The sequence below is a fragment of the Mirounga leonina genome, unplaced genomic scaffold (assembly GCF_011800145.1).
Source record: "Mirounga leonina isolate KUSES-001 unplaced genomic scaffold, KU_Mleo_1.0 Mir_171, whole genome shotgun sequence".
Taxonomy (NCBI): Eukaryota; Metazoa; Chordata; class Mammalia; order Carnivora; family Phocidae; genus Mirounga; species Mirounga leonina.
The window spans coordinates 7,435,117-7,450,772 of NW_023270436.1; the positions used below are offsets into that span (position 1 = coordinate 7,435,117).

General features: G+C 52.9%; 1 protein-coding gene across 1 annotated transcript; it reads left to right on the forward strand.

Moving 5' to 3' along the window:
* Positions 1-2,310: 2,310 nt before the first annotated feature.
* Positions 2,311-12,234, forward strand: HPD (4-hydroxyphenylpyruvate dioxygenase). The gene is made up of 12 exons (XM_035016948.1): positions 2,311-2,373; positions 2,734-2,838; positions 3,414-3,456; positions 3,651-3,733; positions 4,675-4,764; positions 6,239-6,342; positions 6,977-7,054; positions 7,594-7,756; positions 7,891-7,962; positions 9,314-9,436; positions 11,708-11,824; positions 11,922-12,234. The coding sequence occupies exons 2-12, from the start codon at positions 2,758-2,760 to the stop codon at positions 12,030-12,032; spliced, it is 1,065 nt and encodes a 354-aa protein (XP_034872839.1). The 5' UTR covers positions 2,311-2,373; positions 2,734-2,757; the 3' UTR covers positions 12,033-12,234.
* The last annotated feature ends 3,422 nt before the right edge of the window (positions 12,235-15,656 follow it).

A 15,656-nucleotide genomic window follows, 5' to 3' on the forward strand; every position in this document is an offset into this window, starting at 1 on the left:
TGGGAGGGAAAGGCATGGGAGGGAAGAAAGAAGGAAAGGAGAGAGTGGCCTCAGGCACTTTCTTGCTGTTTGTTACTTTTCTCATCTGAAATATGGTAATGTTGGACCGAACGATCCTTGAAGTCATTACTAGACATGCTGATCTGTTTTTCCGTATTAAAAAAAAAAAAAGGGGCTGGTGCAGGACGATTTAGGAACCCAAGTGATGCAAGAGGGCAGGGGGTCATAACATAGTCATGGGTCAAGACTGTGAGCATCAGAGACTGGAAAAAGTTTCCAGGCAATGATGACAGTTGAAAAGTCAGTTCCCTGGAAAGAGGGCAAGATGGCTCAGCACCAGAGTTTTGGGGGACTGGGGTGAAGCAAGCGGCAGGGGGTTGTCCTGGAACCTTCAGGTGAATGCCATGGCTGGCCAGCAGTCAGTCACCATTCCATCTTTTAGGAATGTGAGACCTGAGGACTCAGGTATGGGGTTGCTGAGAGAGCCCTGGCATTCCTCCCAGAGCCATCTGCTCTCCCTTCCCACCACCCTGCAGATACTGAGAACCTGGGGCAGGGGGCAGGGCCATAACCTCCTTCCCATTACTCAGGCTGTGGCAACCCCAAGGCCCCCTGTTTTCCATCAGTTGCCCAAAGCCCTAAAGAGACAAGTAATCATAACCAACATTAACAGAGAATTCCTATGTGCTGCGCTCTACTCCAAAGACTTATGCTTCATCTCACTTAATCCCAATCATACTATTATTGCTTCCATTTTACACATTTTACAACTCCTCTGAGACTGAGGCTCAGAGGGGTTCCGTGACTCTCCGTGACTCTCCGTGACTCTCCCAAGTCACATAGTATGTAGCAGGTCCAGGATTCAAACCCCCATACCCATGCCTCTAACCACTATGGAGTACAACCCTTTTACCTAATTATAAACCACATGCTCGCTATGCAAACAGGGCTTCAGGACCAGTCCCTAATTCCCCGTCAAATTTTCCCTAAACAAGAATTCCGCAGTCACCACTGCACTCAGTCTGGCCTTGACTTCTGAACTTTGGATTCTGGAGGGCAGAGATCATAGTCCCAACCTGGGGTCCTGGAGTGTGCCCTTGGCTCTGTGCCTTGGCTCTGCCCCACTGACCAGTGGCCTTGGGTAGTCACTCCCCTTCTCTGGGCCTGACAATATGACCCTGTCCACTGAGGCTGCAGCCGGATCAGAGACTCCCAAGCATAGGAGCTTCCAGGGTTGGATCAGCTTCCGCCCGCCCCTAGGAAGGCCAGGAGGCCAGGGGCGGGATCTGCTCGGTGTTAAATACTTCTGTCCAGCACTCCACTGGCCTCTTGTACCAGTCTCAGAGCAGGAAGTTTGACCAAGATCAACCATGGTAAGTGCCTGCCTGGGGGGCAGGGCAGCCTCCCCAGTGATGATCTGCAGTGAGACTTCCAGAAGCGCCTTGTGTCTAAGCTTCCAAGTCTTACTGTCCTTTTCTTTCTCCTTAGACGACTTACAGCGACAAAGGAAAGAAGGTAAGTAGGAGGGGAAATGTGGGGTCAGGGCCCCAGGAGACAGGGATGTCAGCAAAGAGCAGAAAAGGAACTTCAGCGGGTATGTGATGTCCGAGATGCACACTCAGGCCCATCTCTCCAAAGAAAAACTTTACCTCTTCTTAAATTCCTGCTAATCTCTTAATCCTGTCTAGGAGTTCTTTCTAGATTTTTTATTTTTTCATGTGTAATCTCTACCCACACGGTGGGGCTCAAACTCACAACCTCGAGATCAAGAGTCGCATGCTCGGGGCGCCTGGGTGGCTCAGTTGGTTACGCGACTGCCTTCGGCTCAGGTCATGATCCTGGAGTCCCTGGATCGAGTCCCACATCGGGCTCCCTGCTCGGCGGGGAGTCTGCTTCTCCCTCTGACCCTCCCCCCTCTCATGTGCTCTCTCTCATTCTCTCTCAAATAAATAAATAAAATCTTTAAAAAAAAAAAAAAAGAGTCGCATGCTCTACTAGCGGAGCTAGCCAGGTGACCCTGGAAGTTCCTTCTAAGGTCTAACTTAAATCCGTGTTGCTGTAGCAGACAGCAGTTCCACTCTGTGAAATCTGGGCGGGCCTCCCAAGGGGGCTTTCCGATCCCCAACATCCAGGAGCTTGACTTCTCCATTGGAAACCTCTTTTGAGGCTTGGCAAGGCTGCAGGGTGTTTGGCTTCTCAGTTTTGGAATTAAGGCTGGGACAAGGAGAGTGGTTAGGGGACACCTCTCCATCCACACTTTTCTAAACCCACTTCCAGAGACTTAGCTTCTCCCCTTCCCTCCTCCTGCAGCCTCAGAGAGGCCGATTCCTTCATTTCCACTCCGTGACCTTCTGGGTTGGCAACGCCAAGCAGGTAAAAGCTGGGGCCAGGTATTAGAGTGGGCAGAGGGCGGGCCAGAGGGCCTCCTGGACAAGGGTGGTTCCCTGGCTGGGCCTGTGATTGGCCGCTGTGTGGGGAGGATCAGAGTCAGCGTTGGGACCATCCCAGAAATACAGACGCTCTTTAGATCCTAATTACACAATCAGGGCCTCGGACCCCAGCAGGAAACCTATCTGGTGTCGGAATGGGCCAGGGAGCCGCCTTTCTTCCCAGGACGGACTCTGTCCCTGGGGCAACAGGGCAGCCAGGCCAACGGGGACTGGAGGCTTCAGCCGGGGCAGGGGGGTCCCCCAGGCTGGCCCTCAGGAACCCGGTGGCAACTCTCTGATTCAGGCTGCGTCATTCTATTGCAACAAGATGGGCTTTGAACCACTAGCCTACAAAGGCCTGGAGACGGGTTCCCGGGAGGTAGTCAGCCATGTGATCAAGCAAGGCAAGGTAAGTCCCCACCCCAGGACCCCACTCACCCAGGCCAGCCTCTCTGTCCCTGCTGGTCTCTGAGCCTCCTAAGGGCTCTGGTGCTTGTGGGCGAAGTAGACCAGGAGGCCCTTTCCCCAGGCCCACCTGGTTCTCTCCCAGGATGTCTGGTGAGGATAAGGGAGCATGAACTGAGAGCCACCCCCAGCACCTCCTTTGGCACCTTCGTACAACAGACCACAGAGACCTTAGTCTCATCTCCTTCTCGGCCTGGCCCAACTCTGGCCTCACAGATGTTTGGGAGAAGTTGGCAGAGGCCTTAGACATCAAAGCTGAAAGTCTGACTAGTGCCCTGATCCCTGGGAATCCTGGGGCTCTCTCCCATGAGGGGGCTGTTGTTCATCTCAGAGGGGAAGCTGAGGCAGAGAAGGGGCTGGAACCCAGGGTCAAGGAGTCCTTCCTGGCTGGGAGGGGCGATCTGATCCGAATGCCCCACTGGGGTGTCTCACAGGTGGGTGGGGAGGAGGGGATGGGGGTGCACCTCCACATGCTGGCCTGAGCCACCAGCTACACCTCCTCTCTCCTCTCTGCCTTAGATTGTGTTTGTCTTCTCCTCCGCCCTCAACCCCTGGAACAAAGGTGAGGAAGCCCAGGGGGTTCAGGGTGCCAGGAAGTGAAGACATGCTATTGTGGGTTGTGGTTGGGCTCAGGGACTAGGGAGTGGGTCTGGTTCAGCAAGGGTTCCCCAGCCTAGAAGAAGATGGAGCCCAGAGGCTGACAGAGAGGTGAGGGAGCCATGACTCCAGCACCATGACCTCCCCTACCGGCCACAGAGATGGGCGACCACCTGGTAAAACACGGTGACGGAGTGAAAGACATCGCTTTTGAGGTGGAAGACTGTGACTACATCGTTCAGGTGAGCCCGCACCTGGGCTGCCCTCTGCCTGCCACGGGGAGCCCTGCGGGTCAGGGCTGGAGGACCCGCCATGTTGGAGTGACAAGCCCAGACATTGGTGTGATGCACACCCGAGTTCCAGGGATGCCCTGGCCCTTGCTAGCTGCATGTCCTCTCACTGAGCCTCAGTTTCCACATCTGTAAAACGGACAACCACAGCACCTACCTCACTGGATGGACACAGAGGACCTGAGACCATAATTACCACTTCTTGAGCACGACTCTGAACCAAACACCATATTCAAGAAGCAGCTTAGAGGTTCAGAGCATAGAAGCCAGAGGCCCACTGCCCAGGTCTGAATCTTATTATCTGTGAGACTTTGGGCAAGTGACTTAACTTCTCTGTGCCTATAGATCTCATCACCTATAGAACGGAGACAAGAACAGTACCTTTCCTGTAATGTTGCTGTGAGGAAGAAGGAGTTTGGTAAATACCTTCACCAATGCCTGACATGTGATAAGCATAGCCATGCAGTAAGGTTTCGCTACATAAAGGCATGAGCCATGCATGGAAGGCACCCCGCAGAGGGTCTGACACACAGCAGGTTCTCAGTCAGTGGGAGGGGTTCTTCTATCCCACCGCCTGGTTTACAGATGGGGAAGTTGAGGACTGGAGAGGGGGAAGGGCCAGAGTGAGTTAGCAGAGGTGGGACACACGCCCACCCCCCCCCCAGTTTGTCTCTCATAGCTCCAACTCTGGGCCTGGGCCTCAGTTTCCCTATTTGCCAAACAGGCACAAGGCACGGGTGTCAGGGGCAACAGCTGAAGCCGGCTGTCATTCCTGCCTGGGTCTGGGAAAGCAGGATGAGCCTGTGGCAGGACGAGGCAGGACCACGGGGCAGCCAGCCAGGGCTCCGGGAGGGTCCAGCACTTACTGCCTCCCTGACCCATCTTCTCTGCAGAAAGCCCGGGAACAGGGCGCCAAAATCGTGCGGGAGCCCTGGATAGAGCAAGATAAGTTTGGGAAGGTGAAATTGGCCGTGTTGCAGACGGTGAGTTCGCTTCGGTGCCCCTACCCCTCCTGCTGTCAGCTCCCCTGAGATGCCAGGATCCCCACCCCCATCCCCACCCCCACTCCCTCATGCCATCCCACCCTGGTGCCTTGAAGCAGACATTCTCCTCTAAGTCTCACTGCCTGTAACGCTTGGCCAGTGTGCAGAGGCTGATGGGAGCTACCAGTCCCCCCCCTGATGCTTCCCTCCCTCCCCTGTGGACGGAGAGAGTGTGGGGGCAGGTGGCAATGACAACACAGGGGTGTAAACTGAGGACAAGGGCTTTGAAGAAGGGGGCGAGTGGGGTCTGGGGAAGACTTTGGGCAAAGCACTCCACCTCTCTGGGACTCTGTTTAAATGAGCAAGGACTGCAGCTGGTTTCTTCAACTATAACCCCATCCAGGGTCATTGCAAGGCTCAAGTGAGATCATTCCTGCACAGCGTTTAGAACAATGGTACCTGGTGTATCACAGACACGCAGCAAAGATTCCCAAGTCTGTGTTACTGTCATACAGAGATGACCACAGGTCCCACCTCCTCAAGGTTAAATACAACTTAAAGATTGTTAACATGATTGAAAAAAAAACAAAAACCTTTTTTTAAAAAAGATCTTGGGGCGCCTCAGTGGCTCAGTCGTTAAGCATCTGCCTTCGGCTCAGGTCATGATCCCAGGGTCCTGGGATCGAGCCCCATCGGGCTCCCTGCTCCATGGGGAGCCTGCTTCTCCCTCTTCCGCTCTCCCTGCTTGTGTTCCCTCTCTCACTGTGTCTCTCTCTGTCAAGTAAATAAATAAAATCTTTAAAAATAAATAGATAAGATCTTATTTTATTTTTTAAAGATTTTATTTATTTAATTATTGAGAGTGGGGAGAGGCAGAGAGAGAATCTCAAGCAGACTCTGTGCTGAGCAGGGAGCCCAACACGGGGCTTGATCCCACGACCCTGAGATCATGACCTGAACCGAAATCAAGAGCCAGTTCCTTAATCAACTGAGCCACCCAAGCGCCCCCTTAAGATTTTATTATTAAGTAATGTCTACACCCAACATGGGGCTTGAACTCACAACGCCGAGATCGAGAGTCTCACACTGCACCGGTGGAGCCAGCCAGGCGCCCCAGAACCCTTTGATATAATTTGAGCCAGTGCCCTCATTATTCTCACTTAGTCAATACATTTGTACTGAGCACCTACAATGAGCCAGGCACTGTCCTAGATGCTGAGGATCCCATGATGAGCAAAACAGTGTCCCTGCCCTCACAGAGATTCCTGTCCCATGGGGCAGGCAGACGGTCAAAGAAAGTCCCAAACAAATGACAGACTGCAATTCATTTCAGAGAGGGGAAGTGACTTGCCCAAGATCACAGACAGAGTTAGGGTCAGACCCGGGGTGGAACCGTGTGGGCACCGGGAGATGTGGCCCTGTCTTGGCGGGGATGGGACCACAGGGGCCAAGCCTGGTTGTTTTCTACCCATAGTATGGGGACACCACACACACCCTGGTGGAAAAGATGAACTATAGCGGCCGGTTCTTGCCTGGATTCGAGACCCCAGCATCTGTGGACCCCCTACTTTCCAAGCTGTGAGTGCCCCTCGGGCTTCGGGGGGTATAGAAAGTCCTGAGGGTGGTGGAAAGCAATGCCCTGATCCTCCATGCAGACTGGGCTTCTCTGAGGGGCAGAGCATCTGGGAGGCTGCTGGGGGACTCCTGAGGGTCACTAAGGGGTGGCTTGAAGAGGCAACACAGAGGTTAAGCACCTAGGCTCTGGAACCAACTGCCTGGGCTCAAACCCCAGCTCTGTCATTTTTTTTTAAAGATTTTATCTATTTAAGAGACAGAGAGAGAGAGAGCATGAGCCAGAGGGAGGGGCAGAGGGAGTGGGAGAAGCAGACTCCCCGCTGAGCAGGGAACCCAATGCGGGGCCCAATCCCAGGACCCTGAGATCATGACCTGAGCCGAAGGCAGACGCTTAACTGACTGAGCCCCACAGGCGCCCTATGGCTGTGTCATTTTCTAGCTATTTAATCTCCGTATTTATTTTATTCTTCTCTGCCTCAGTTCCCCATCTGTAAAATGGGACTAGTAATAGCGTGCAAGTCAACACCAGTAAGGTGGCTCTAGAATATGCTATGTCACAGTGAGCGGCTACTGTGGGGAGGGGGAGATTTAGGAAGTAGCCCTCTCCTCACCTCCTGATGGCTTCCTCCCCCGAAAGGCCTAGCTGCAGTCTCGAGATGGTCGACCACATTGTGGGAAACCAGCCTGATCAGGAGATGGTGTCTGCCTCTGAGTGGTGAGTCCCTGGCCCAACCCCTCACTGCAAAGGAGACAGGTCCGCTCCCCAGTTCTTTTCTCGAGACACTGGACTGGGAAATGGAGCACAAGGGCGAGGGAGCTTAGCTTGATGCCCCTGAGTCATCTGTTCCCTGAGGATCAGAGCCTTTAAGGCTCAAAGGGACCCACGGGTCCTCCCTCTGAGGACCCTTGGGGAAGGTTGGCACAGAGGGCGTCACAGTCCAGGGAGACCTGGAGGAAGTCTGTCGCTACCCCAAACAGCGCCCTTGCGCAAATGAGAAGCAAGTGCCCTTCTCAAAGGGCACTTCTCTTGGTTGGACCCTTGCCATACCACACAGATCTTGTTACAAGACACTTCACGTCCACCCGAAGGAAAATGGTCAGAATCAAGGTACAGGCGTTCAGTGGGTATGAGGTGAATGGTGGTTCCTTTCTGGAGGCTGCTCAGGGGACAAATTCTGGAAGGTGGAAGTAGGGGCAAGGAGCCAGTCCCTGGCAGGCACACAGAGCCAACGTGTCCTTATGGCCACCCCACAGGTACCTGAAGAATCTGCAGTTTCACCGGTTCTGGTCTGTGGATGACACACAGGTGCACACAGAATACAGCTCTCTGCGCTCCATCGTGGTGGCCAATTTTGAGGAGTCCATCAAGATGCCCATTAATGAGCCAGCACCAGGGAAGAAGAAATCTCAGATCCAGGTGGGGCCTTCCCTGGACTCCGGGGGCCTGGCTGGGGAAGAAGAAAGCAGGGAAGAGCTTTGAAGGCACCTGAGGAGGCAGGAATATGGGCGACAGGAGCCAATGACCGTGTTTGCCTTGTTTCCCTCCCCCAGGAATATGTGGACTATAACGGGGGCGCTGGGGTCCAGCACATTGCTCTCAAGACCCAAGACATCATCACAGCGGTGAGAAGCTCATTCCTAGTCCTAATTCACCTTTCATCTAGCTCCAGAGCCAAAATGGAGGAGGGAGTGGGGGGCGGGTAGTGGCAATCCTCGGCCCCCTTGGCCATCCCAGATGGCTGACTGGGCTCTCTTACTGGTTCCTGCCACTCAAATGCAGGCACATTCCCACCCCAGAGAGTTCCCTTTCCCTGCTGGCTTTAAAAGTAGCAGGTGCCAGAGTAAAAGAGGAAGCCTGGATTCTAGTCCTAGTTCTCCAAGTGACTTGCTGTGTGTCCCCTGGGGGATTCAGCCCCCTCTCTGGGCTTCAGCTGCCTCACCTTGAAAATGAGGATATTAGGCTGCAAGATTGACTAGGTCCTTTGAGCCAAGTTAAATGCGCAGACTCTGTGGAACCGGCCTATTCCTAAGGCAGCAGTATATCAAAGTGGACACGAGCCTGACTGTCCCTTTCCGTCCTGGCCTAACCAAGAATTCACTGCATGACCTTGGCAATTTCACCCATTCATTCACCCACTCAGTAGATGTGTACTGGGCACCTACTATGTGTATCGGGCACCCTTTTAGGTACTTGGGATACATGAGCAGACAAAACAATAGTCTCTGCTTTAGTGAAGGCATAAAACAAAACAAGGAAGATACATGTGCTAGATGGTGTGAGTGCTCTGGAGGAAAACCAAGCAGGGCAATGGGAGAGGGAGGGTGAAGGACACTGCACATTTAAACAGGGCGGTCACGAAAGGCCACATTGAGAAGGAGACATCTGAGAACACAGAGTTGGAAGGAGGGAAGCATGTAGACAACTGGGAAACGTGCCCCGAGAGTAGAAGCGACAGGCAGGGCAGAGGAAGGCTGGAGGCACAGCAAGGAGATCAGTGTGGCTGGAACAGAATGAGCAAGGACGAGGGGGTAGGAGGTGAGGTCAGAAGGTGGGAGTGAGGACAGATGGTAAGGGCTTTGAATGTGACTCTGAGACAAGACACCACTGTGGGGTAAGCAGAGGAGTGGCGTGATTTGACCTGTGTTTTTAAATAAAATCACTCTGGCTACAATGTTGAGAATAGATATTTAATCTCTTGATGCCTCAGTTTCCCCAACTATGAAATGGGGATAATAATTGTCCAGATACCTCAAAAAGTGACTGCATGGACATAATGAGGCAATACACGGAAAGTGCTTGGGAGGCAGGCACATGATGAGAATTCGGTAAACGTGAGCGATGGCTGTTCTTCTAACCGGGTCCACAAGGGGACTGGCAGGCAGGGGAAACTAGGATAGGACTCTGCCTCCTCCTGGCTAGTGGTGTTGAGCATGGAGAGAGGAGGAGACTGACCTTGACCCTTCCTTGAGACAGATTCGCCACTTGAGAGAGAGAGGCATGGAGTTCTTGGCTGTTCCACCAACGTACTACAAACAACTTCGGGAGAAGCTCAAGTCGGCCAAGATCCGAGTGAAGGAGAGTATTGATACCCTGGAGGTGAGGCTAGTGCAGGATCCTTGAGTTTGAGCTGGGGACAATGAGCCCTGAGTTCCATCTCGCCTCACAAACACTGTCTATGCGCCTACCCTGAATTAGGCATTGGGACACAGAAGGAAAACCAGACCAGGTCCCCACGATCATGGGACTTGCAGTCTGGTGGGGAGATAGATGACAGGCAAATAAATAAATAATAACACAAACACCATCGGAGAGTTGATGCTGTGCAGAAAGTTAAAACAGGCTACGACGGAGAGTGACCTGGGGCTACTTCACCAGAGGTGATCTGGGAGGGCCTCTCTGAGGAGTTGACTTTTCAGTGAACTCTAAACAATCAGCGGGAGATGGCTGTGTGAAGCTAGGGGAAGGACAGTCCTGGTGAGTCAGGAGCAAGCTCCAAGTGTCTGAGGAACAGAAAGAAGGCAAGAATGGATGAAAGGAAGTATTTGAGGACTGGCCTAGGTCACTGAGATAGGCAGGGGCTGATTCCTCTTATAGCCTCTTTAGGAGTTTGGATTTTGTTCTTCTGTGGCCAGACACCACTGGAGGATTTTGTTTTGGTTTGGTAGTGTTTTGTTTTTGTTTTTAACAGCCTCATTGATATAAAAGTCACATAACATATAAGGCACTCTTCTAAAGTTTTTTTTTTTGGCAGAGAGAGAGAGAGACACACACACACACAGCGAGAGAGGGAACACAAGCAGGGGGAGTGGGAGACGGAGAAGCAGGCTTCCCACTGAGCAGGGAGCCCGATGTGGGACTCATCCCAAGACCCCGGGATCATGACCTGAGCCGAAGGCAGACGCTTAACTACTGAGCCACCAACGCGCCCCTAAAGCAGTCTTTTAAATTCAGGGCACCTGGGTGGTTCAGTCAGTTGAACGTCTGCCTTCGGCTCTGGGCATGATCCTGGGGTCCCGGGATGGGATCAAGCCCCAGGTCGGGCTCCCAGCTCAGCAGCTCAGTGGGGCTCCCTGCTCAGCAAGGAGTCTACTTCTCCCTCTCCCTCTGCCCCTCCCCCCACTCCTTCTCTCTCTCTCAAATAAATAAAATCTTTTAAAAAAACTTTAAAAAAATATAGGGCGCCTCGGTGGCTCAATTGGTTAAGCGACTGCCTTCGGCTCAGGTCATGGTCCTGGAGTCCCGGGATCGAGTCCCGCGTCAGGCTCCCTGCTCGGCGGGGAGTCTGCTTCTCCCTCTGACCCTCCCCCCTCTCATGCTCTCTCTCTCTCTATCTCATTCTCGCTCTCAAATAAATAAATAAAATATTTTAAAAAATAAAAACTTTAAAAAATAAAGTGCACCATGCAGTGGTTTTTAGCTATTCATTATGTTGTGCAGCTATCATCAAAATCAATTTTAGAACATTTTAATCACCTGAAACTTCACACCCTTCATCACCTCCCAGTCCCTCCATTACCCGCCCCCCGCCCCGCTCCCTGCAGTCCTAGGCAAGCATTCATCTGTCTTCTGTTTCTATAGATTTGCCTGTTCTGAACTTGTCATATAAATGGAATCATGCACTATGGGATCTTTTGTGTCTGGCTTCTCTCACGGAGCATCATGTTTGCAAGGTGCATCCAGGTTGTAGCAGGTGTCCGCGCTTCCTTCCTCTTTGTGGCTGAATCATAGCCCATTGTGTGGGTATATCACATTTTTCTTATCTATTCATCAGTTGATGGACATTGGGTTGTTTCCGCTTTTTGGCTATTACTGTGAGTAATGCTGCTGTAATCATTCGTATACAAGTTTTTGTGTGGACCTGTGTTTTTAATTCTCTTGGGATTATACCTAGGAGTGGAACTGCCAGGTTATAGGTAACCCTATGTTTAACCTTTTGAGGAATCGCCAGTTTTCTCCCGGGGCTGCAAGCATTTTACATTCCACCAGTAACATAGGAGGGTTCTGATTTCCACTGGAGGACTGTAAACAGGGGAACGACATGATCTGATTTTTAAAAGATCCCTTGGGGTGTCTGTGGGGAGGATAGATTGTAAAGAGGCAAGAGGGAAGCAGTGGGACCGGTGCAGAGACCACTGGGGTGGGTGATCCAGGACAGCCTTGACGGTGGCTTGCACACGGACTGTGGCGGGCAGGTGGTAACAGGAGAATTTAGGGATCTATTTGGGGGTGTCTGGAACTGCGGGAGAATGGGATCTTTTCTTGACTTTCGGGTGCAGGAGCTCTGACGGGCTTTCTAAAGACTCCACCGTGCCCGACTGGAGTGTGGGCCAGCCGCCCCTCTAACCCAGCCTCCTGTCTCCTACCTAGGAGCTGAAAATCCTGGTGGACTACGACGAGAAAGGCTACCTCTTGCAGATCTTCACCAAGCCCATGCAGGATCGGCCCACGCTCTTCCTGGAAGTCATCCAGCGCCACAATCACCAGGTACGAGCTATTCCCGACAAGCCCCCGAAGCCAGGCAGGGTAGCACGGTGGGCTTTCTCTAGACCCGCAGCTCACCTTCTTCTCTCTCCCGCTCCAGGGTTTTGGAGCCGGCAACTTCAACTCACTGTTCAAGGCTTTCGAGGAGGAGCAGGACCTGCGGGGCAACCTCACCGACTCGGAGAACACCCGGACCCTGCCGGGCATGTAGGCCCTGACGGCCCGGCGGCCCCACCGTGGCCCCACCGTGGCCCCGCCCACCCGCCGGCGTGCGGTGGGCCACGCCCTCAGTCCTGGAACACGCCCACCCCACGGACCCCGAACTGCAAGCCTTCCTTACTGGCCACTCCCTCTAGGCCCCGCCCACCAGCCCGGCACACCCAGGCGCTGACCACGCCCCCTCGCTTGGGCCCCTCCCTGCTCCCGCCCTCCGGAATAAAGCGGACCGGGGTCCTGTGAGAGGTCTTGGTGTTTGCGCCGTGCTGGGGCAGTGACGCCCCTCGGCCTGCAGGGGGAGCTCAGGGCCGCAGCACTGCAGGAGGCGTCCGCGTTCTTGCTTCGGAGCCAGGCCCAAGCCCGGGAGGCGCCGAGTGCAAGCGTTTTGCTAAGTGGGACCGCGCCGGTCAGGGAGAATTCTGGAACCAAGGGGTGCGGAGGGCTGACACGCTAGAGGGGAAGACAGTATCATTTCACAGAGGGTTATGAAGATAAAGCGGTGATGATGAGATTGTGTGAAGGTAAAACTGGGAGGGGTGCTAATTTCGGTGGAGAGAAAGCCCCTCTGGAGAGAGGACATTTGGGAACTAGCCACGGAAAAACCTGGGGAAAGAGCATACCCAGGAAGGGTAGTAGGCCTTGAGGTGAAACCGTGCTTGGCAGCATCCCGTCTGATGGCCTTATGATATCTCCCCAAGTTTGCTGCTCTGCGCCCAAACTTCTGGGCATGGGAGAGAGGAAGGTGTTAGCCAAGGAACTTTGGGGCACATCCCTGCTCAGCAACCTAGGGACATGGTTCCTGGTCTGAGAAGTAGAGCAGGTGTGTGTGTGGGGGGGGGTGGCTCTGAGCCCCTCAGCTTCTGCCCTCGAGTTTTAAAAACCGGAGAAAGGAACTGGGGGTAAATTGGGTCTCTTCTGCTTCTGATACTTGCCCAGCCCTTCCTGCGGGTGAGTCAGCTCAGAACCCGGAGCAGGCGGACCTGAGCATAAGGAAAAATTCTAAGTTGGTACAATAGAGGAATTTGGGGATTCCCCCCCGCCGCAGATTATAGAAGTCAGGGTTTCTGGGATCATGAACTTAAGAAATGAAAAGAATAGCAGTGAGAAGCCAGAGGAACAATGACAACCCCAGTTAAAAATACCCTCCCTCCACTTTCCCATGGCTTATGCAAAGCAGAGAAATTCTGTATCTCAGAAGGTTGCAAACTGGTGGCTCACGGACCAAATGTGGCTCACAGATGTATTTTATTTAGTCTGTATAGTTTTAAACAAATGTGAGTCATCATTTCAGAAAGTTGGGATACTTCACATACAAATTCTAGGATTCTGGTTCTTCTTGGAAGAACCAGGCCATTCTGGGCTTGCCTTCCTATGCAGTAACAATCAGCTGGTGCCAGGTGGTGGGTGCCTCCTTAGACGGGACATGGGCAGAGCAGACCCTCATTAGCTGAGCACGGGCTAGGGAGCAGGATTGCCTGGGTTCATACCCCAGATCAGCTACTTGCTAGCTGTGTGACCTTGGGCAAGCTACTTGACTTCTCAGTGCCTCAATTTTCCTTACCTGTTAAATGAGGATGGTAACAACACCCACCTCCTAGCACTGCGGTACGTTTAATAGATGTTTTAAAACAGTGGCCGGGGGGCGCCTGGGTGGCTCAGTTGGTTAAGCAACTGCCTTCGGCTCAGGTCATGATCCTGGAGTCTTGGGATCGAGTCCCATGTCGGGCTCCCTGCTCGGCGGGGAGTCTGCTTCTCCCTCTGACCCTCCCCCCCTCATGCTCTCTCTCTCTCTCATTCTCTCTCTCTCTCAAATAAATAAATAAAATCTTTAAAAAATAAAAAAATAAAAAATAAAACAGTGGCCGGCATGATGTCAGGGCTATGTGTTTGCTCTTGTTATTTTGGGAGAGGGGCCTGGGTGAGGGGTCTTGCCCAAGTCTGCCTGGCACTTCCTTCTCCCCACCCCACCCTGGCCTACATGCAGATGGCTCAAGTTGGGGCTCCCTTTTTGGCCCCCACAGCAGGACCAGAGAAGAAAGGGCTTGTCCTATGGGACTGAGGGGGCAGAGGGAGAGGTGGATAGATTTGAAGAATAAGGGAGAAGGAGAACCATCTGACTTGGTAGTGGAGGGAAAAGGAGAGGTTGGGGGTTTCTAGGGTTTGAGTTTAGGTAACCAGCCGCAGCAGTGGTGGGCGGAGGGGCCGAATAGAAGTGCCATTGACCAAGGTGGAAATTACAGCAGGAGGAGCAGGTCCAAGAGGGAAGATGAAGGAAACTCAAATTTGGATGTGTGTTTCCTTTCTGTGCCTTGGGCTGGATGCCCTGGATTGTCCTCATGTGGCCCTGCAAGGCCCCACAGCACCTGCCTCCCCCACCCCCACTCGGGACCTCTCAGACCTCATTTCCTTTACTCCCCCCTCCCTCATTCAGCTGCAGCCACTCGGACCTCCGGACCTCCGTGCTGGTCCTCAATTACACCAGGCGGCTTTAGCCTCAGGACCTTTGCACTCACGGTTCCATCTGCCTTCAATACCCTCCCTCCAGGTGTCCACGGGGCTGATCTCCTTTGAGTTTTGTTCACATGTGGGCTAAGCAGACTTCCCTGACCACTGTATTTAAAATCTCACCCCCTCTCAACTGATACCCCTTCTCATAGCTAATTTTCTCCTTCTCATAGCGTGTGTTCTTCACGTTTGCCTGGCTCACAAGAACACAATCACCAAGACAGGGGGGTGTCTTCTCCACTCCTGTATCCCCAGTGCCTAGACAACCGTCTGACACATGGTAGGTGCTCAACAATATTGGGTGAATGAACAGAATGGCTAGCAGCTGCTCTTTTCTCTTTCCTGGCTCAGTCTCCCCCTCAGCCTTTCCTGTCCCCACGAATCCACCTTCAGGGGTGTTCACCTGTCTGGATGCACAATTCCGAATAGCAGCCCACCACCGAGGGCATGTCCCCTGCCTTCACAAGTGAGGCTGCAAAGAACATCTGTGTACGTATTGTTGCCTGCTTGTGGCTGTCGGGCTCGATTCCAGGCAGCGGAACATTTGGGCTGGAAGTTCATGAGCATTTTTAAACTGTTAATATCTAATGTTTCCTCCTGAAGGTTGTGGCAACTTAAGCTTACACTGATGATGCCCAAGTGCCCCCCGCCCCATGCCGGCCAGCACTGGCTATTCTGTGGTGGAATTTGCATGTCCCTGGTAAGAAGGGAGGTCAGGCATTTTCTCAGTCATGCTGCTTATGGCTGGGGTTTGGCGTCTGTCCTTCTCAGGGGCAAGTGGACAACATCTAACCAACTCTCCATGGGCCCCGTGGCTACCCCACCACTGGATCAGGCAGAGTTGAGACCTACGGGGCACAGAAGCTCTGGAATACCACAAACACTAGATTCACTTAATGCTTCTTCACTTGTGGCTCTTTTTTCAGTCCCTTCCCCCTCAAATGCAAACCAGAGGGCTGTCTCCTGAAAACGAGTGGTGAGCATCTTTGAGGTACCACCTTTCCAACTTCTTCCCGTGAGAGCAATAGGATATTTGAGCTTGTTTCCTAATTGCAAACCTTTAGCAGTGTTAGACCTAAGATTTTAAGAAAAGTTGTAGAAGCAAAACTGAAAA

Excerpts from the sequence above, each read along its gene's own strand:
- HPD (XM_035016948.1), top strand. The coding sequence starts at position 2,758 with ATGGGCTTTGAACCACTAGCCTACAAAGGCCTGGAGACGGGTTCCCGG. Across the intron at positions 7,757-7,890 it reads AGAAGAAATCTCAGATCCAG|GAATATGTGGACTATAACGG; the intron begins GTGGGGCCTTCC and ends TCCCTCCCCCAG. Across the intron at positions 11,825-11,921 it reads TCCAGCGCCACAATCACCAG|GGTTTTGGAGCCGGCAACTT; the intron begins GTACGAGCTATT and ends CTCCCGCTCCAG.